Source organism: Pelophylax lessonae (assembly GCF_965119305.1).
Source record: "Pelophylax lessonae genome assembly, chromosome: 11".
Lineage (NCBI taxonomy): Eukaryota > Metazoa > Chordata > Amphibia > Anura > Ranidae > Pelophylax > Pelophylax lessonae.
This window is the reverse complement of record NC_138778.1, coordinates 151,044,740-151,065,662: the sequence shown is the minus strand read 5'-3', so window position 1 is coordinate 151,065,662 and position 20,923 is coordinate 151,044,740. Positions and strand designations below refer to the sequence as shown.

Here is a 20,923-nt window from a genome sequence, read left to right as displayed (position 1 = left end):
CGAACACTTTTTCATAAGTCGGTGGTCGAATGATCGGGCGATATTCAGCCCGTGTATTCCAGCCATTACTCACAACCTGCAGAGACAGTATCAGACTGGAGGTATAGAAAGACTGAAAATGGTACATTCCAGGCTAGTCCTACAATCTTCGATCCAGCGGGATCTGGGTACAACCTTTAAAGCTGTTGCAGAGAATATACTAACCCAGATTGAGGTTATGAAAAGACTAACCAAAAGCAACATATTCAAAGTCTACACTGAAGTTACGGAACGGTGAATTGGGCGTCTTGGCTAAAGAAGAAAAAAAAAAAAAAAAACAACTTAGATCTTTCCACAGCAGAGCTAAGGATAAGGCATCCAACCTCCTAGACCAGTGATGGCGAACCTTTTTGAGCCCGAGTGCCCAAACTGCAACACAAAACCAGCTTATCTATTTCAAAGTGCCAGTGGGTTAATACTGGGGGTGGGAAGTTGATGTATCACCGCCCAGCCATCTGTCAACTGCCTTCTGAATATTGATCCACCACAGATTGCTTCTCAGAGGGACAGCAGGGGCTGCTGCATATGCAAATGCACCCCAATCCAGCTGCTCACCTCTGCACTCCCAACGCCCCCCTCTATGCTTACTTCTATATGACCTCCTCTGCTCACTATTGCACCCCCACAAAACTGCTGACCTCTGCACACTGCCTCTTTGCCTACCTTTGAACTCTATCCTACTGCTCACCTTTGCACTCCAAATAGTTAACCCCCCTCCTGCTGACCCAGTATTACAGAAACCTGAATGCTATACCTGATGGAACATCCAGCATTGCAGTGGCAAGCAGGACTCTCAAGCCTGCTTCTGTTTGTTTGCATCCACTTCTCTGGCACCATTCCTAAAGGTGGGTGGGAACTGAGGGAGGGGCGGAATTTGCATATGAATGCCGCGCTATTTATATATAAATAGTGCCATTTACATGGGAATGTCACACTAGTTATACATGAATACTTTGCTATTTTTTTATGAATCACACTGTAGCAGCACTGGGCAGAAATAGTGAAGGGCTCAGGGACGGGAGGAAAATTACAGAACAATGCTAAAAGCTGGCAGGAGAGAGAGGAGAAGAAGCCAGACTTCATCTGCTGGAAGGAGAGACACAGTGCAGCGTCCTGTAATTTTCCTTCCATCCTGCTACACCGTTCCCCCCTGTCGCTGGTCCTGAGCAGAGTATCTAATAAGTGGGGAGGGCAATTGCTGAGACTATTAACAGCGGCAGGTTCCAGGTGAGACCAGCCTATTGGAATCTTACCCGGCTCTGGCGTCCATTGTCGATGTGACTTCATCTAACCCGGTGTTCCGTGAAAAAAACCATACCCTTGTCACTTCCGGAGGGTATGGATTTCTCACGGTAGTTTAACTTGCGGCGGTTACATTATAACAGCTCCTCTGCATCATGCCTCATGTCCGCTCCTTCCCCTGTCACCTGATCTCGGTTAATAAATATAAAAGCGGATCACGGAGCACAGATCGCCGTCACTTACATTTTATACACCCGCCGCCGCTTTTATATTTATTAGGGGAGATCAGGGAAGTGACAGGGAGAGGAGATGATTTGTTGCAGCAGAACTGTTTTAATCTTACCGCCGCAAGTATTAGTGCCGTTAACATATCATACCCTCCGAGCATGCGCACTTGTGAACTTCTTTCTTCTTCAATTACGTCTCCGGGGCTCTGAGCATGCGCTCTGCTGTGCTGCTCTGCTGTTTCAGACCGGAAGTGACGAGGGGTATGGTTTCTTCACGGGGTATGGTTTTTTAACATTACACCGGCAGCACTGCCTTGTCTCGACCACGCCCATCCCAGATACATCATCCCCTGGCCCCAGAGCCATGTGGGAGATGTGGTTCTATGGGAGGGGGGGGGAGTGAGGTGTGGAGGAAATACACCTCGTATAGGATGTCCGATCAGTGTGCGCTCTTCTATCTCGTGTGCCCACAGAGAGGGCTCTGCATGCCAGCTGTGGCACGCATGCCATAGGTTCGGCACCACTGTCCTAGACTATTAGCAAAAAAAACAGTGGCATGATGGTTGCAGGTGCCATTATACAGGGGAAGGGGTTGGTTTGAAGTGGAACTAAGGCCCCTTTCACACTAGCGGACCGTTCAGATCCGCCTGTCAGTTTTTCAGGCGGATCTGAACGGATGCCCCATGCATCAATATGGGGCATCGGATGCCAGCGGAGATATGTCCGCTGACATCCGATCCTGTCCGTCAAATCTGGACGGATGGAAACCCTATTTTCCATCCATCCAGCGGATCAGATGAGAACGGACAGGCGGTCTGTTCTCATCCGATTCCCCCATAGAGAACAGCGGGGACCTGACAGCTCCATCTCCACACACAGCGCGGAGACAGAGCTGCCATCCGCCTGCTCAGCGGGGGAATCGGCGGATTGATCCCCCGCTGAGAAAAACAGAGTCTGTCGACGGACTCCCATGTGTGAAAGGAGCCTAAAGGCTTAAAATGTACCTGTCCAATGGCATCTTCTTCTGAGTGCCTATCTTCAGGTCTCTTTGGCCGGTAGGGGATGACATCACTCCTGTGCATGCGCAGGAAGCCGTCACCCTTGCACTCAGAACGGCCCATGCTGTAAGCTGAGCAGCTCAGTTTACAGTGCCAGAGAAGACAGCAGGCAGGTAGGGGCATTTTATTGCAGCAGAGACATTACTACAGTAAACCCATCTAAAGCCTGGTACACACTAATAGCTTTTGTTTGTTCAACCCGATGGCTTGAAAGAGAAAAAAAAAAAAAACTGACAGCTCCGGTCGGAGCCGCTGTACTAACGATCCAACGTTAATGCATCAATCTCCCCCGCTGAGCTGTTGTGTTCTGACAGGGGGATAGCCCCCCACCCCCCCAACCAGAACACTTCGGTCAGCGCTCATTGGCCGAAAGAGCTGATCGGGAGCCTGTCGGCTGCTGGTTTTCCAGCATACTCGTCCAAAAGAAGCCGGCTTCTGTCGGACCAGCTGACATACACACGGGCCAAATGTTGGCAGGTTTTTATTGAACCGGCTGAGGTCTCCCGACATTCGCCTCGTGTGTACGGCTTTTATGCATGGGTGTCTGGAGCAGCACTTATTTAAAAAGAGTAGTTTTCTAGCCCTTCTCAGTTTTATATTGACATTTCAGTATAGGTTCTTGGAACTGATAATCTGATATTATTAGGAGCAGGATATCTATGTGAAGTCAATATAACCATATTAAACACCATTATCTAAACAGCTTGCCATGGAGAGCAACTAATTGCCAACCCAGAACCGGTTACCCTGAACTATTACACTAGAGCTACAGGGACCCCCAGCCCTGCTATCATGGACAGTAGCACAGTACTGCAAAGAAATTGTATTTTGGGTTGTAGAACGTCATTCTTCACTCCATTATGTGATTTTTCAGTATGCATTTTATAGGTCTACTGTAAGCAATTGATCACACCATCCAAAATCACAGAAAATTGTGTTATAACTGTGCTTAGTCGCAGAACAGGTAACCGTGTGATCAATATCAGCCAAAAAAAAAAACCCACACCCCTCTCGGAAGAAAAAGAAAAATGTCATCTTTCATTTGATGCATACTTGTTCTGGTCTGTGGCTTCCAGTATTGAAAGTGGTAAACTCTCATACAATTTGAAGCCAAATATTGTTACCAGGTTATTAAATATGATTCAAATAAAACACTGACAAAGTGTTTACCTTTATATCTGCTCTGCCCCCCCCCCCAATTCCTTTTAGGTGGGCCATTCAGAGTGCATTTCTTATCTTTCAGGAGTCTGGAGGCGAGGCATTACACCCTCCCACTGTAATCCACACCTGCAGATTCTAACTGACATTCACCATTCAGTTCACACGCACTCACAGAGTGAGAGAAGGAGAGCGATCACAGCAGGGAAGAGACACACACCCTTTTGTAAAATATGACTGGGAGGCTCTGTATGTGTCACCTCTACACACACGGTCAGTCCGCTAGAAAAGGGGAGAACCGTCCGGATGGAGCTGCTGGAGGAGATACATGGAGATTACTGGGGAATGGGAGCAAGCCTGTGGGCAATACTAAGCTTAAATGTTTACTGCAGGTACACTTTATACAGTGCTGTCACTAGATTAATTTACACTTGCATCCAATTGAAGCCTATTTAATGGCACGAGTATGCATTGGTTAACCTATGTCTACTTGACCTACCATAATTTTTGATTGTAGAATGTATCTCTTTTTAGGACACAAGGCTTTTTATTTGGTACAAAATATTTTTTAAAACTCTAATTGTATCTGAAAATCACAGGATTAAACAGAGCAACATTAGGAACCCTGCCTAGTCTGCCAGCTAGCAACCACCCAGTGTTGTCGAATAGCTGTCAAAACGTTGCTTCATATATCCTCAGCAGGAATCATTTCGAGGACAAAAAAAAAGGAGTTTATTGGCTTCTGCACACAAGCTGTGGTCATTACAAGATACCCCCTGGAACCCTGCTTGGTAAAAGGAGCATGTACCATAGTCAATAACTATGTGAAGGTCTCTCCTTTGAAGCCTCGTGAAATAGGCCAGAAGATGCTCACATGATTCAAACCATACTAACTTCCAAGAAGTGTTAGGCCCCTTTCACACAGTCCGTCCGTAGGACGGACTCCATTTATCTCGGCGGATCGATCTGCTGATCCCCCGCTGAGCAGGAGGATGACAGCTGTTCTCCGCGCTGTCAGTTCCCCATGGGGGAATCGGATGGGAACGGACCAGTCCGTTTTCATCCGATGGACGGATGGAAAATAGGTTTTCCATCTGTCCAGATTTGACGGATCGGATGTCAGTGGACATGTCTCCGCTGACATTCGATGCCCCATAGGGATGCATGGGGGGACCGTTCAGATCCGCCAAAAAAAAACAAAAAAAAAAAAAAACGGACAGGCGGATCTGAATGGTCCGCCTGTGTGAAAGAGCCCTTATTCTTTAAAGCATGGATTGGATAAATACAAAAACATTTTATATCCATCTGTCACTTTCATCTATTTTCTGTAAAGCTAGGAAATACTTCTACATACTATACATCTTGAGAATGTTAACTTTACTGGTGGATTTATGGGTAATTTAAAGCCGAACACCAGACAACACCCCCTTCAGCCCCAAATAACGACCAACTTGGTTTTAAAAAGCCTAAGCAAAAAACCCCAATTATGTCCCTAGATCTGTGGTCACGTGACACACTGGGGGAGATTTACTAAAACTGGAGAGTGAAAAATCTGGTGCAGCTCTGCAAAGAAACCAATCAGCTTCCAAGTTGTATTGCCAAAGCTGAAATGAACAAGCTGAACCTAGATGCTTACTGGATACCATGCACTGCTGCACCAGATTCTGAATGCTCCAGTTTTAGTAAATCTCCACCACTGAGTCTCAAATCTACTAGATCCCTTCATGGTGTCCCAGTTGCTGTCAATTGAGGCTTCCTAAAATGTCCAGCAGTGATGTCCTCTTAGGACCCAGAAGATCTTTTGCATGAGGACTTCATGAAGAGACAACCAGTCAGCACTGGCACAGACTGATTACCAGTACACATCTTGATTCTGTGCCGATGAAACTCGTGGACAGGGTGTGTATAAAAGAGCATCACAAAGTATTCTGGTCAAAGGGTGTGTTTTAAGCTTTCTATGGGAGATAGGCCTTAGGCTCCATTAACACTTGTACGACTTGTCATGCTACTTTGGACATGAAAGTAACATGACAAATCGTTCCCCATATTTTGCAATGATAACTATTCATATATGTACAACAAAGTCCCAGCGACTTTAAAGCAGTTTATGCACTACTTTGGTCTAACTATCATGCAACTTGAGGGTCATAGACGTCAATGTTATCCCTCAAAAGTTGCATGAAAGTCATATCTGAATGTTATAAAGTGCAACAGTTGGCAGGTATCATTGATCAAAACCAAAGTCAGATCCAAGTCGCACCTATTCAAAGTTGTACCAAAGTTGCACTCAAAAGTCGTGCAACTTTGGAGTCGTACAACTGCCAACGAAGCCTTAGAGCATTGACTTGATAACATAAAAGTACCAAGCCCCATACAAAAAAACAGACATAAGGCTGTTATCTATAGCAATACAAGTTCCAATAAGAACAGTAAAGATGACTGAAGAAGTCTGATTGGCTACAGTGGCCACCGGCTGGTCTACACTTTTAAGTTCTAATTTTTATAAAGAAATACAAGCAATGGCTCGCAAGAGTTAATTAATACTAACGTTTGCCACTGCCACATCTACAGTGAAAGGTATAGGGAATAGAAGCGCTTGTCTAACACCAAGACCATCCTCACGAAAAAAAAAAAAAATAAAAATAGTTTGCAGAGCATTTCTCACAATCCTATTGTTTGAAAAGCATTCAAGTTGTCAGATGCACTGCTAAAAGCACCCAACACCAGAAGAGCCTAAACAACAAGCTGGATATAACTCCACAGTACAGGTGCATAAATCAGTCAGTGAAATGAGAAGCACTGACCAAATCTAATTCTTTGTGGGGGTGGAAAAGAGAAAAAAGATTTTCCTGAACTCTTCCAATCTGCAGAGAATCAAGCAATTAATTCAGCAATTGATAAAACTAGAAGAAGTTCATAATTCATAAATTGCATGACTCTTAGGGGTTAAAGGACATCAATTTGTAACAGAAAATAAAGGATAAGATTAATAGAGTGATTACATTTTTCAAGCAAGATTTTGACTGACAAGAGCAAAAAAGAACACCTGACTGCTTGCCAAAAAGATCAGCAAATACCAAGAAACAAGTGACTGGGGGTGGAAAGAAACAAAATCTCAATACAGTATGTCATAATTTGTATGTATTAGTACCTGTGTGGGTACAATCTCGGTATTCTGGACATTTTGTACTGCTTTTTGTGGCACGGCTGGCAGAGTGGCTGATGCTGCTTGAACCACCCTCAGTGCCTGTTGGGGTATTTGCACCATCTGAGTGTCCGTCTTGGGCTGTACCAGCTGAAGTACAGTCGGCTGCCCTGTGCCTGGACTCTGGACAATCACCAAGTTGTTACCCGCTTGTAGGATGTTGTCTGCTGTTGTCTCTATCACAACAGTCTCTACCTGCTCCTGGGAGGGGGAGCTAGGTGTTGGTGCTGTTTGAAAAGGTTTCTTGCGTGCCTTTTTGCACTGTTTACTTGGGAGAAGCTGAGAGCTTGCTTCATTGGAACAGTCTTGTAGACTATTAAGAGGCAATGCCAATGTGAGGCTGTTGCCAGCAGTTCCAGTCACTTTTTGTGGAGGAGCAGGCTTTATTGGTACGTGTTTGGTGGAGTTGGAGACTGGAGCAAGCTGAAGAGTTGCCCCACCATCAGTGGAACTGACAATCTGGAACTGAGTTCCCATATTCTGTGGAATTCCCTGGTTGGTGGTTTGCACATTTTGGAAACGGCCAGTTTTGCTCACAGGGTTCTGGATAGTAAAGAAGAGCTGCCCATTAGCAGAGCTGAGCTGTGGGATCTGGATGACATTTCCTTTAGTAGACAGAATGCCTATGGCAGCCTTCCCTGGACTCACTGGCAATGGTGCAGGCTTTATAGGTATCAGTCTTTTTCGGGCTGGTCGTGATGGTACAGGAGGAGTCTCAGCTGATTCAACTGCAGGGGGTCCAATCTTACTGCACGTGGCTGCAAGAAGAGCCAAGGGAGAAGGCTGTGTATCCTGAAAGGAAGTAAAACTTGTGGTTACAAATTCCACTGAAAAACGTTTTCTTATTTCTGTTTGAAAGTGTAAGAAAGCACTGTTAATTTTGGCAAAAATATTGTGAGCTGACCCCTTCATGTGCACAAGGAGGGGTTATGGAGATGAAGAGAGGTCTGTTTTTTTAATATCAGAAATTGAGTAGGTAAGGCTGGCATCAGGTGCTTAGGAGCTAAATATACAGTAGTCAACACACACACACACACATTTTATATAATATATATATATATATATATATATATATATATATATATATATATACACACACACACACACACACACACACACACACACACACACACACACACATATACACTTTTAACTAGTAAGTGCATATTTATTGTCCTTTATTCTTTTTAATAAAGCGCTACATCTAGATGGAGGCGCACTCTTGTGTTAGTTTTTTCTATATATGTGCATTAGGATCTCAAGACCCAATTTGAGAGGAGCTGCAACCACATCACCTGGTGTTCCCTACCACTCTCCTGGCCCTCTTATATGCCCTGACACCACATGTTTGCCTAAAGCCCCGTACACACGTTGCGATTGTCGGCCGCAAATATTCGGCCGCCGACCGATCGGCCGATTGTAGGCTTGTTAGTATGATGCTTCTGACAGCCGACAGCGCATTTTCGGCTGAACAGAATCTGTCCTGCAGGCATTAAAATTTTTGTAGGCCGACACCAGAACGGCCGATTGTTCGCCAGTCAGTACAGAATTCGGCCGACAGACAGCAGATTTGCAAGACTGGGCATGCTCAGAAAAGAAAAACACAGGGAAAGTTAACCATCACATGACATCACTTCTGCAGTTGGCTGTTGTTGGCCGACGAAATTCGTGTGCAGTCTTTTGCATTTTTCAACAGACACGACAGCCCTGGACAAATGACGGCCGATCGTTCGGCCGACGATCGCTACGTGTGTACGGGGCTTAAGCTAAAAATAGTGATGTGCAAAACCTAGCGCTGTACAGCCACAAGATACCTTATATGTATCTGCACTATTGAGATATCTAGCCAATAAAATGCAGTAATTTATTTATCCCGGGTGGAGCAAAATGCATTAAGCGAGTGAATACTTCCGGTGACGTCACATCCGCTCTTTGGAATGATTTTTGAGTTCCAAAGCGGCGTTCTCATTCTCACATGCCTAATTACAAGAGGAATACTTCGTAAGTGCGCAATTTGTTTTTCTAAATAAAAAAAATGGAATTACACTATGGAGTTCTCCAGGTTCCATTTCCCCAAACCCACATGAAGATTTTTTCCTACCTGCTGGAGCCCTAAGAGGGAAGAGAAACAATCGTTCACAACAGTCAACAGTCTGAGGATCACAAGCCCTTCATTACAGGCACTAAACCCACTAAAAGTTGGTGAGTGAAGGCATAAAAGGAGGGGAGCACAGCACGGCACTTCTATTATCACTACTGGCACTGGATGAATAAGACAATAACCAATATGGAAATTTGATATGAAGATAGGAACAAGGATATCAAAGATATAGTTACTGGAAATGGATACATAACATCCAAGATAATGTTTTGTGTTATTAAAAGATAATTCCATAACTTTAAAGTATGAATAAGACAATAACAAGCATGTTAAAGGACTTTTTGTTGATGCACATTTTTGCACTGATTATTACACACTTATATTTGAATGGTTTTCTTTATAAGATGAATTATGGTTAAATCACTGCATTTTATTTGACAGATATCTCAATAGTGCAGGTACACATCAGGTATCTTGTGGCTAGACAGCGCTGGGTTTTGCAAGTCACAAATTAGGAGGAATACACACCTTATACCACAGCAGCAGTCAAAGTTGTTACACAGAATTTCACACACATGGCAGCATGGGGAATACAATACTTAAAGCTAAAAACACACAGGGGTTGATTTACTAAAACTGGAGAGTGCAAAATCCGGTGCAGCTGTGCATGGTAGCCAATCAGCTTCTAACTTCAGCTTCTTCAATTAAAGCGGAGCTCCAGTCTCTTAAGGTCTTAGAATTCAAAGTCGGCAGCTACAAAAACCGCTGCTGACTTTTAACCAGTTCAGACCGCCCACCGCATATATACTCTGGCAGGGCGTGTACGTAATGTTGGGGGCGCACACACTGCCAGAGCGCCGCTCTCACTGCGATTGGGCACATCGGGAGCAATTTAGCAGGTCCGGCGGCCGCGATGGAACGGCAAATGGTGCTGCACTCTGACTGGTCCCACAGTCTTCTGGGACCTGTCATGTGTCCCAGAAGACTTAAGGAGGGGGAGGGGGAAGGAGCAGAACTTCCCCTTCTGGGTGGAGCTCCACTTTAAACTAAAAAAAATAAAAATAAAAAAATATTGGACGCTAATTGGCTTGAATGCAGAACTGCACCAGATTTTGCACTTTGCACTATGTAAACAAGGCAGACCGCTGTTCTGTCAGGGAGAAAGAGAGAGATCCTGTGTTTCAACTAACCTGAAACACAGATCTCTCTTACTCCAGTGCATCCACTCAAGCCACGTCAGCATCTTTACTATGGGCACCCGACTGAGTTTGTGGCCTCACCGCCAGATGCCCCCTGCACAAATGGTGCTGCGCTCTGACTAGTCCCACAGTCTTCTGGGACCTGTCATGTGTCCCAGAAGACTTCAGGAGGGGGAGGAGGAAGGAGGAGAACTTCCCCTTCTGGGTGGAGCTCAACTTTAAGCTAAAAAAGTTAAATAATGGACGCTGATTGGCTTTAATGCAGAACTGCACCAGATTTTCTCTTTTCTGTTTTATTAAGGCCCCTTTCACACTTGTGCAACTTGTCATGCAACTTTGGACATCAGAGTTGCACGACATGTCGTTCGCCATGTTTTCCAATGATACCCATTCATATATGCGCAACTTAAAGTTGCAGCAACTTCAAAGTAGTTCCTGCACTACTTTGGCCCGATTTTAATGCGTTTTGAGGTCCAAAGACATAGACATTGCTTCAAGTCCAGTCAAAATCGCGGCAAAAAAATCACGGTAAAATCGCACGACTTTCAAGTCGCACAAGTGTGAAAGGGGCCTAAATCAAACCCCATTGTGTTGTCATGTCTAAGAGGACGGTAGTAGCACATTATATTTCTGGCACATCAGTTATTTTTCTGTACTTACAGCCGGTTTGAAGGGATAAACCATAGAAAAACATGCAGGTATTGTGGGCGCTCTTAGTACCGTGGACTTATGTTATGGACTTTTTACAGACTCTTAACACTAGCACTCCACAATTGTACCTAGTAATTGCACCAATTTGTTTTTTCTTTTTACAGGGATGTGTTAACCCTCTCACTGTAAATGTCTTGTCAACATCAGACCACCGCCACTGCAGGGAAAGCTCGGCTTAAACTACACGCTCAAAATGACTGGAGGTGACCAATATAACCCACAGTTTTCCTGCTAATATTGTGAATGCAATTACATCCACAGGAGGTGCACAAAGAGCTTCTCCTAACCCAAAAACCAATGACTATTAGTGTGACTGCATTTTTAATTTTAAGTGTAATTTTAAGTCGCAGTGTTTGTTGAAGCAGACACTAGACACCAATCTCAATTTTGAAATACATTCCTCAAATCTTACAATCAAGCAGGCATATAGGTTTCAGCAGAAAGAATAAATCCTGTTTACCATTTGGTATTCACTGTCTACATTATATGCTGAGAATATTATTGACTCCATCACTTCTACAGAATCAACAAACCTGGGAAGTCGAGGCAGCTGGTTGTAGGTATTCACTGGGACTTACTGCAGCTGTTGCCGTCATGCTGACCTGAAAGCAAAGTTACATTTCTTTACGAGGGTATTAGAAGGGAGAATAAAATAATAAAATAAATAATCTACAAACACATAAAAAAGGATCAGTTTAAAAATAAAACATTTTCATTTTCCAAGCATGTAAACACAGTGATACCTTCGTAATCTGCATCATTAACCCATTTGGCAGATTTTGCGTTACTTCCTGTATGCGTGATGGGTGTAAGACAGAAAATGTAAGTGGAAGGAAACTTTACTCGTGACACAGGTTGCAGTAGCAAAAAAACAAGCAATAAAAAGATATATATTATTTTTAGCAGCAAAGAAAGTTTAGACCCTCTATCGGCCTTGTACTGCAGTCTGCAGAAATTCCCTTCACTTCCTGTCTAGGTTACGACTATGTCATAGAAAGGGAAGTCATTGAACAGACAGCATTTAACCACTTAAGCCCCGGAGGATTTGGCTGCTCAAAGACCAGGGCCTATTTTGCGATTCGGCACTGCGTGAATTTAATGGACAATTGCGCGGTCGTGCGACGATGTACCCAAATTAAATTGACGTCCTTTTTTTCCCACAAATAGAGCTTTCTTTTGGGGGTATTTGATCACCTGTGCGATTTTTATTTTTTGGGCTATAAACAAAAAAAAAAAAGAGCGTCAATTTTGAAAAAATAACAATATTTTTCACATTTTTTATGAAATTCCCCCCCCAAAAAAAAAAAAAAAAAAAATGTAAAAATCAAAATTTTTTAACACTTTAGGCCAATTTGTTTTCAGTTACATATTTTTGGTAAAAAAATTAAAAAAATCGCAATAAGCATATTTTGATTGGTTTGCGTAAAAGTTATTGTGTTTACTAACTAAGGGAAAGATTTGTGTAATTTTTATTGTTTTTTATTTTTTTAACTAGTAATGGCGGCGATCTGCGATTTTTATTTTTGGGACTGCGACATTGCGGCGGACAGATCGGACCCCTGACTAACATTTTTGACACTTTTGGGGGTACCAGTGACATTACTACAGTAATCAGTGCTATACATATGCACTGTTACTGTAAAAATGACACTGGCAGGGAAGGGGTTAACTTTATTAGTGATCAAGGGGTTAAGTGTGTCCCTAGGGGCGTGATTCTAACTGTCAAGGGGCGTGGCTTGGGATGTAACCACAGAGACACACAGAGACATACGATCCTACATAGCAGGATCGTATGATCTCTGCAGTTACGCCAGGGAGAATGACAGGCGGCTTTGTTTACATTAGCCGCCTGCCTTTCTCCCTCTCCAGCGGGAGATTGCGAGCAGCCGGCGGACATCGGAGCCGCCGTGAACGCGCGCGGATGGCCGTGAACGAGCGGGGGTGGGAGCGCACCTCCGGCGGCGCGTGCTCGCCCCCTACAGGCTCCTGGGCGGGTGACGTAGTACTATGTCGCCTTGCCCAGGAGGGGCTGACTGCCGCAGTAAATATACTGTGGGCAGTCGGCAAGCAGTTAAAGTGATTGTAAAGTCGTGCTTTTTTTTTTTTTTTTTTTTTAAACAAAACATGTTATACTTACCTGCTCTGTGCATTTGGTTTTGCACAGAGTTGCCCGGATTCTCCTCCTCAGGTCCCTCTTCACTGCTCCTGGCCCCTCCCTCCTATAGAGTGCCCCCACAGCAAGTAGATTGCTAGGGGGGCACCCGAGCCATATGTCTAATCAGCCCCTCTCTCTCCTGATTGGCTAAATTACTTTGATTGACAGCAGCAGGAGTCAATTGCGCCGCTGCTGTGTCTGAGCCAATTAGGAGTCAGAGTCTCGGACAGCCGAGGGACTCATGGACATCGCTAGTTAGAGAGAGGGGGCTCAGGCAAGTATTAGGACGAAGTGCAGCAACACACACAGAAGGCTTTTTATCTTAATGCATAGAATGCATTAGGATAAAAAAACCTTCCTGCCTTTACAACTCCTTTACAATCTGACAAAAATAAAAATCTCAACATAACATAGAAATATAATCCTGACAAAACAAGTTCTTTGCAATGCAAATCCTTTGGGCAAAGATTCTCCATTGCTCACTGAGTATATTCATCCTGAAACTTGTTCTGTGAGAAATGTCCTAGTGCCACTTTTAGAATCAGGCTTTCTGCATTTGAGAGTTACCAATGAGTCTGCATTAGATAGGAAGGAATTTTATGGGGAATACAAACCTAAATATTAACTGTAGGGTTAACCTCCCTGGCGATCTGATTATGTCCAGATTTCTGTGCTAAAAGCGGTACATTGTTTTGCATGGAAATCGGTTTTACATTTTAAAACTTACCTTCCCCAACGATCCCCCGCTGTCCTCCCGCTGTGTGCTCGGCCGATGTCGGCACCTGTCTTCTGGTTCCCTTCCCTGCGAGCGTTGCGATGCAGGGGGGGGGGGGGGGGTGGAACCGGCGCCATTTAAAAAATGTAAATACACTAAATGAGATGATACAAAGCTGTGATCCTAACGGATTACACTTTATCATGCCATTTCACCACAGGATTTCACCTGGTGACTTTTCCAGTGCCCTGCCTGTGCTTTTCCAGTTCTTTGTGCCTGGAAAATAGAAAACGACCATGGCGTCCAAAAAGCGTTCGTTTTGCACAAAAGCGCTTTTAGATGAACTGGAAAACAGCAACAGCGAAACTGAGTTACTTGAAGAACCGAGCGATAGCGATTCGTAGGAAAATTCGTCATCAGGTCCGGAAAGTGACGACAGCGACGATTCTGATGTCTTTCTGGCACATCGCTCCGTTGGAAATTCTGAAGAATCATTTGATAGATTTCCCAAATTCCACAAGCTGTGTGCCAGAAAGAGACATCAGAATCATCACTGTCGTCACTTTCCGTACCTGGTGACTAATTTTCCCACCAATCGCTATCGCTCAGTTCTTCAAGTAACTACGTTTCGATTTCGCTGTTTTCCAGTTCGTCTAAAAGCGCTTATGCACAAAAATAGCTTTTTGAACGCCATGGTCGCTCAAAATTTTCCAGGCACAAAAAACTGGAAAAGCACAGGCAGGGCACTGGAAAAGTCACCAGGTGCAATCCTGTGGTGAAATGGCATGGTACAGTGTAATCCGTTAGGATCACAGCTTTTGAATTTGCCGCCGGTTCCACCCCCCTGCGTCGCAACGCTCGCAGGGAAGAGAACCGTATCGGCCGTGCATAGAGTAGGGAGAGAGTGCAAGGACTGCAGGACGACGACGGGGGGAGGACGGGAGGGGTTTGGCAGGGAAGGTGAGTAACATTCTGGGGTAATCCCGAGTGTGGCTCAGGGTTACCGCTTTTGGTACTGAAAGTTAACCCCGAGCCACACTCGAGAATACCGCTAGGGAGGTTAAAGCGCTACCTCTGGGAGTAGAAAAATAAGCACAAAAACACCACCTAGAGACGGCCCCTACTGGTGGCCAAACCCCATATCTGCTATAGACAGCACAGTATAGACTACTGTATTAAGCAGTATAGACAACAAAATGCTGATGCTGTGTCCATCAGTGAGCATAGAGAAAGTTATTGTGAGGAAGTACTCAAAAATCCATTTACTCTTCCACACTTTGTATGTGTCCAGCAGCGATCACCGCTCTCCGCCGACCTGTCAGTAAAGCGTACAGGCTCAGCAGGCACAGCTAGCGACTCACAGATGGCAAAAACAGCAGCAGGGATCTGCAAATTCCTGCCACTGTCATTCACACTGCCACAAATCGCCCGTAAGGATAAAGCCTTATAGCCTGAATCAAGACTTCACGTTTATTAGTAAGTTCATGAGAGGGTAATCTCTTTATTGGTTGTCTAAAAAGAAATAGGGAGTGGCAGACTAGTTCTCAAAGTGCTAGCGACACTGATCTCAGAGTCTATGTTTGGGCAGAATACACAACTGCACTAAAACAGCATGCATATCACCAGTTAGAGGGTCAGTCTACCGAAAAGTGATAGGTTTGTCTATAGATGTAGTATGGTGGGCTGAGTCATCCTGGGAAATCTTTTAGATTTTGGACAGCACAACCTTCCTGCCAAAGTTCCTGACTCTGCTTGTGTCCACCTGGGAGTTTTGGGTGTTCCACATACCTTTGCATGTCTCAGCCCCTGCTGTTGCAAACCTTAAAATGTATTTATTTTTTTTATTATTAACTGCTTGCGGACCGCCCTATGCACATTAACTGCAGCAGGGTGGCCGCTCTGTGCCAGATCATGTACCTAGTACGTGATCCGACCCTTCTGGGTCAGGGGCACGCGCGGCCAGTACCTGCTCTTGCTGTGATTGGATACAGCGGGTGCCAATCAGCAGGTCTGAGCAACTCGATGTCTGCTGGGACCTGCCGATCGTTTGGGACAGACAGAACATCAGTCTGCCTATGTAAACAAGGCAGACGGGTGTTCTGTCAGAGGGGAAGGTACTAATCCTGTGTTTCTGTTAAGCAGGAACACGGATCTTTGCTTTCCCCTACTCAAAGCACCTCTCCCACAGTTACATACTTACATTTAACCCTTTGATCGCCCCTGTTAACCGCTTCCCTGCCAGTGTAATTAGTACAGTGGCAGTGAATATTTTTTAGCACTGTATCAGTGTCACTGGTCCCCAAAAAGTGTCAGGCATCTGATTTTCTTGCTGCATTATCGCAGTCCTACTTATAAGTCGCTGATCACCACCAATACTAGTAAAAAAAAAATAAAAATAATAAATATCATCCCATAGTTGGTAGACACTATAAATTTTTTTGCGCAAAATGGCCTGGTCATAAAGGGATGGGGGGGGGGGGGGTAAACCATCTGCAGCTGAAGTGGTTAATAGAGAGTGGAAAAGCCACAGAATTGGTCACAAGAGATGTGCACCCCAAAAATCTGTTTGGTAAGGTCATGCGTACCTAAAGCCAAAAGGTCCCCCCCCCCCCCCCACTTTGGATAGATTTTGGAAATTTAAGAGCTCTTATCAGGGTTTTTAATGCTGCCAATGTTTCCCACAATTGTGAATGGAACACCAACAAAATATGAGAACCCACAGGCCACAGCAGCTACTCACACCCACTCACATATAATAGCTCATGGAGTGATCATTCGTGAATGGACCTGGACACAATCCAGTGATCACCTGCGAGTGATAGACCCTGGACTCAGTCTACCTCTAGGGCCAATTGCGGGCGATTGCTCCAAGAGCAATTACAACATGTGAGTAGCCGTGATTAGCTGTGGGAGCGGTCGGCAGTCAGTATTCAGGGCCGATAATAGGGACACTTGTTCCAATGAAAACTACAAAAGGGGAATTCCCTCACTTTGTAGATATTTCCTCGTACTTCCTGTGGTGTCTGCAGAAAAGGAAAAAAGAAGCGAAAATTTCCACAATGAGACACAGAATGCAAATATAAATAAATGTGGACAGGTTTTAACTATTCCCTACACTGTCCAAAATAAAAAAATTGAATTTTTTTAAGAACTTACCGTAAAATTATTTTCTCTCCTCTGACAGTTGCCACCCACTCATACAGTCTTACAGTCTTCACTACTGGGTTATGGTCTTATCCACAGGAGTAAGCTAGGCAGAAGATTTTGTAAGAAAACATTCACAAAACTTTGTATAGACACACCTACAGGGGGCTGTCCCTCTGGTCCAATACCCCCCTGCTAGCAGCATTCCCAATTCAGTTTGTTAGCAAGCAGTATATAAGTCCATGAACCCCAAAAGAGGGGTGGGGGCGGCGACTGTCAGAGGACTCCGAGAAAAGAATTTTACGCTAAGTTCTTACAAAAATTCTATTTTCTCTTACGTCCTCTGACAGTCGCCGCCCTCTCATACAGTCTTCACTACTGGGATGTCCCAAAGCAGTGTAGATGTGAGGGGTGGGAAACATCTAAAAAATAATAAGAAGAAGAAAGGCTGAGACTGCAGCCCCAGGCTGGGAAAAGCCAGCTTACTCCTAACTAGGCAAAAGACAAACTGAATTGGGAATGCTGCTAGCAGGCGTGTCTATACAAGGTTTTGTGAATGTTTCTAACAAAATCTTCTGCCTAGCTTACTCCTGTGGATTAGACCAATACCCAGTAGTGGAGACTGTATGAGTGGGCGGCGACTGTCAGAGGACGTAAGAGAAAACACAATTTGGCTTTAGATTTTTACTTTTACTCCAAAAGAATCCAATGAAAAAAAAAAAAAACCAACACAAAACCAACAAATCAAAAATAAATGAATCAGCCAGGGAAAACATGCTTCCTCTAAAAATTAAAAAGGTTCCAGTCTATAGTTTTTGTGACCTAACCCCTACATGCTATATAAAGCAGACATGAGAATATTCCTAACAAAAAAACAAAAAAAAAAAACACCCACACCAGCAAATTTTAGTACAGTGCATTTTGGAGCACTTCCTGTTTAGTACAGGCCGAGTCTCAAAACAAAGATGACATACAGCTTTGTAATACTCAAAATTGTATGCATTTAAAACTAAAAATACAAGTTAACCTATTCAAAATAATAAAGATTTATTAAAAAAAAAAAAAAAAAAAAAAAAAAAAAAATGTATATACACAAGATTACCTTTGAATATTTACCTTTGTTGTATTCTCAAGAGGCAGGTGAGTAAATATAGTCGTCTTCCCGCTGTCTCATCTCATTATCTTCTTCACAAGGTCATCTTACATAGTGAAATCTATTTAAGTTCAATCAAGGAAAAAAATAATTAAAAAATTATTATATTCCACAGATTTTTTTAAATAATTGTACAAACACATCAGCTGACTAAACCAACCAATGAAATTCAACTTGCTACTTTGTGCTGAAGGTTTGGAAATACAAGGATAACTCCACCAATAAAGCCTGAATAAATCACTAGTCCTTTACTTTCACCCATCAAATTTTGCAAAGTGACCCTACAGTAGATCTAAACCCTAAATAGGGGGTATTTTGTTTCCTAAACCACTGCGCACTGCATTCACACGCACATTTTTTTTTCCAAGTAAACATTTCATACAGGACGAGGGATCCCCAGAGTACTGTGGGTTATCCAAAAAAAAAAAAACACACACACACACAGGTCTCCTTTTAGCAATGCATGACTGATCACTGAGCTGCTCATTGTCTCAGGGGATCTCTTGCAGTGTATTTGATCTCACCATCCACTTTATTAGGTACACCTTGCTAGTACCGGGTTGAACCCCCTTTTGCCTTCAGAACTGCCTTCATTCTTCGTGGCAATGTGTTGGAAACATTCCTCTGAGATTTTGGACCATATTGACATGATAGCATCACGCAGTTGTTGTAGATTTGTCGGCTGCACATCCATGTTGCAAATCTCCCATTACACCACATCCGAAAGGTTCTCTATTGGATGAGATCTGGTGAGTGTGGAGGCCATTGGAGTACAGTGATCTCATTGTCATGTTGAAGAAACCAGTGGTGAGATGATTTGAGCTTTGTGACATGGTGCATTATCCTGCTGGAAGGAGCCATCAGAAGATGGGTACACTGTAGTCATAAAGGGATGGACATGGTCCGCAACAATACTCAGGTAGGCCGTGGTGTTTAAACAATGCTCAGCTGGTACTAAGAGGCCCAAAGTGTGCCAAGAAAATATCCCCCACACCATTACACCACCACCACCAGCCTGAACTGTTGATACAAGGCAGGATGGATCCATGCTTTATGTTTTTTTACCCCAAATTCTGACTCTACCATCTGAATGCTGCAGCTGAAATTGAGACTCATCAGACCAGGCAACGTTTTTCCATTCTTCTATTGTCAAATTTTGCTGAGCCTGTGTAAATTGTATCCTCGGTTTCCTGTTCTTAGTTGACAGGAGTGGTACCCGGTGTGGTCTGTTACTACTGTAGCCCATCTTCTTCAAGGCTTGATGTTTTGTGCGCTCAGAGATGGTATTGTGCATACCTTGGTTGTAACCAGTGGTTACTGTTAACTTTCTATCATCTAGAACCAGTCTGCCTATTCTCCTCTGACATCAACATGGGATTTTCGCCCACACAACTGCCGCTCACTGGATATTTTCTCTTTTTCTGACCATTCTCTGTTGGTTGTGCATGAAAATCCCAGCAGATCAGCAGTTATTGAAATACTCAGACCAGCCCGTCTGGCACCAACAACCATGCCACGTTCAAAGTCACTTAAATCCCCTTTCTTCCCCATTCTGATGCTCAGTTGGAACTTCAGCAAGTCTTCTTCACCCAATCTAGATGCCTAAATGCATTGAGTTGCTGCCATGTGATTGGCTGATTAACAATTTGTGTTACCATGCAATAGAACAGGCGTACCTAATAAAGTGGCCGGTAAGTGTACACTAGCTGAACATGCATTACAACAGTATGTGCTGTTCATCAAAATACTGTGAGCAGTGTCCTATTAGGGTGCTGGCTCATACATCATAGTGGCAGCTATATTATATAGTCACACCTAAACATCTTTGGAAGAGGGGGCTGAGGGGTCAGCGACATAGTGGGAGCAGGGTGTGTGAATGGACTGTTCTGTGCCATCCTGGGAAAATCTCTGAAAACCAGAGAATGGAGTCTGAAGCCAGAAAGGGATAACTGATGAGATAACTGTTATACCTCCAAAAATAAAACCATCTCTTCAACCACTTACTGACTGCCGCCAGTATATTTACTGCGGCAGTCAGCCGCTCCTGGGCAAACCGACGTAGGGCTACGTCGCTCACCCAGGAGCCTGTAGGGGGCGAGCGCGCGCCTCCGGAGGCGCGCTCCCGCCCCCGCTCGTTCACGGGCTTCCCCGCGCATGTGACTGGTAGCTCTGATGTCCGCCGGCCACTCGGGATCTCCCGCAGGAGAGGGAGAAAGGCAGACGGCTGATGTAAACAAAGCCGCCTGTCATTCTCCCTGATGTAACTGCAGAGACTGTACGATCCTGCTATGTAGGATCGTACAGTCTCTGTGGTTACATCATTAGGCACGCCCCCCCACAGTTAGAAACACGCCCCTATGGATACATTTAACCCCTTGATCACCAATAAAGTTAACCCCTTCCCTGCCAGTGTTATTTTTACAGTAAGGGTCCTTTCCCACGGCCGCTCCGTGTGTCCGCAAATCATCCCATCCGTTTGCGGATGATTTGCGGACATAATGTAAGTTAATGGAACTGCGGATGTCAGCGGAATACCATCCGCTGACACCCGATTTTCCTCCTGTCAGTTCTGTTCCGTTTTTACGAATGGAACAGAACCCCATTTTTTCTTCCGTGTAAAACACGGAAAGGAAGGAAAATCGGATGTCAGCGGTGTCATCCGCTGACATCCGCAGTGCCATATACTTACATTATGTCCGCATATCATCCGCTCCGTGGAAAAAAAAATGTCATCCGCTCCGTGGAAAAAAAAAAAAAAAAGTCCCGCAGCGGACCTTTCACACGGAGCGGCCGTGTGAAAGGAGCCTAACAGTGCA

The 20,923-nt window shown here is 44.3% G+C and overlaps 1 protein-coding gene across 3 annotated transcripts in view; it reads right to left on the bottom strand.

Annotated features, from left to right (window-relative positions):
* The window catches only part of SP2 (Sp2 transcription factor), a 29,583-nt gene extending 11,417 nt beyond the window's left edge, over nt 1-18,166 (bottom strand). For all 3 annotated transcript variants that reach the window (XM_082271867.1, XM_082271868.1, XM_082271869.1), the window contains exons 1-3: nt 18,071-18,166; nt 11,474-11,542; nt 6,876-7,721 (exon numbers count right to left, since the gene is read on the bottom strand). In XM_082271867.1, the coding sequence (XP_082127993.1) occupies nt 6,876-7,721; nt 11,474-11,536 (909 nt within the window). In that variant the 5' untranslated portion in view covers nt 11,537-11,542; nt 18,071-18,166. The remainder of the gene's footprint in view (nt 1-6,875; nt 7,722-11,473; nt 11,543-18,070) is intronic.
* Between the last annotated feature and the right edge of the window lie 2,757 nt (nt 18,167-20,923).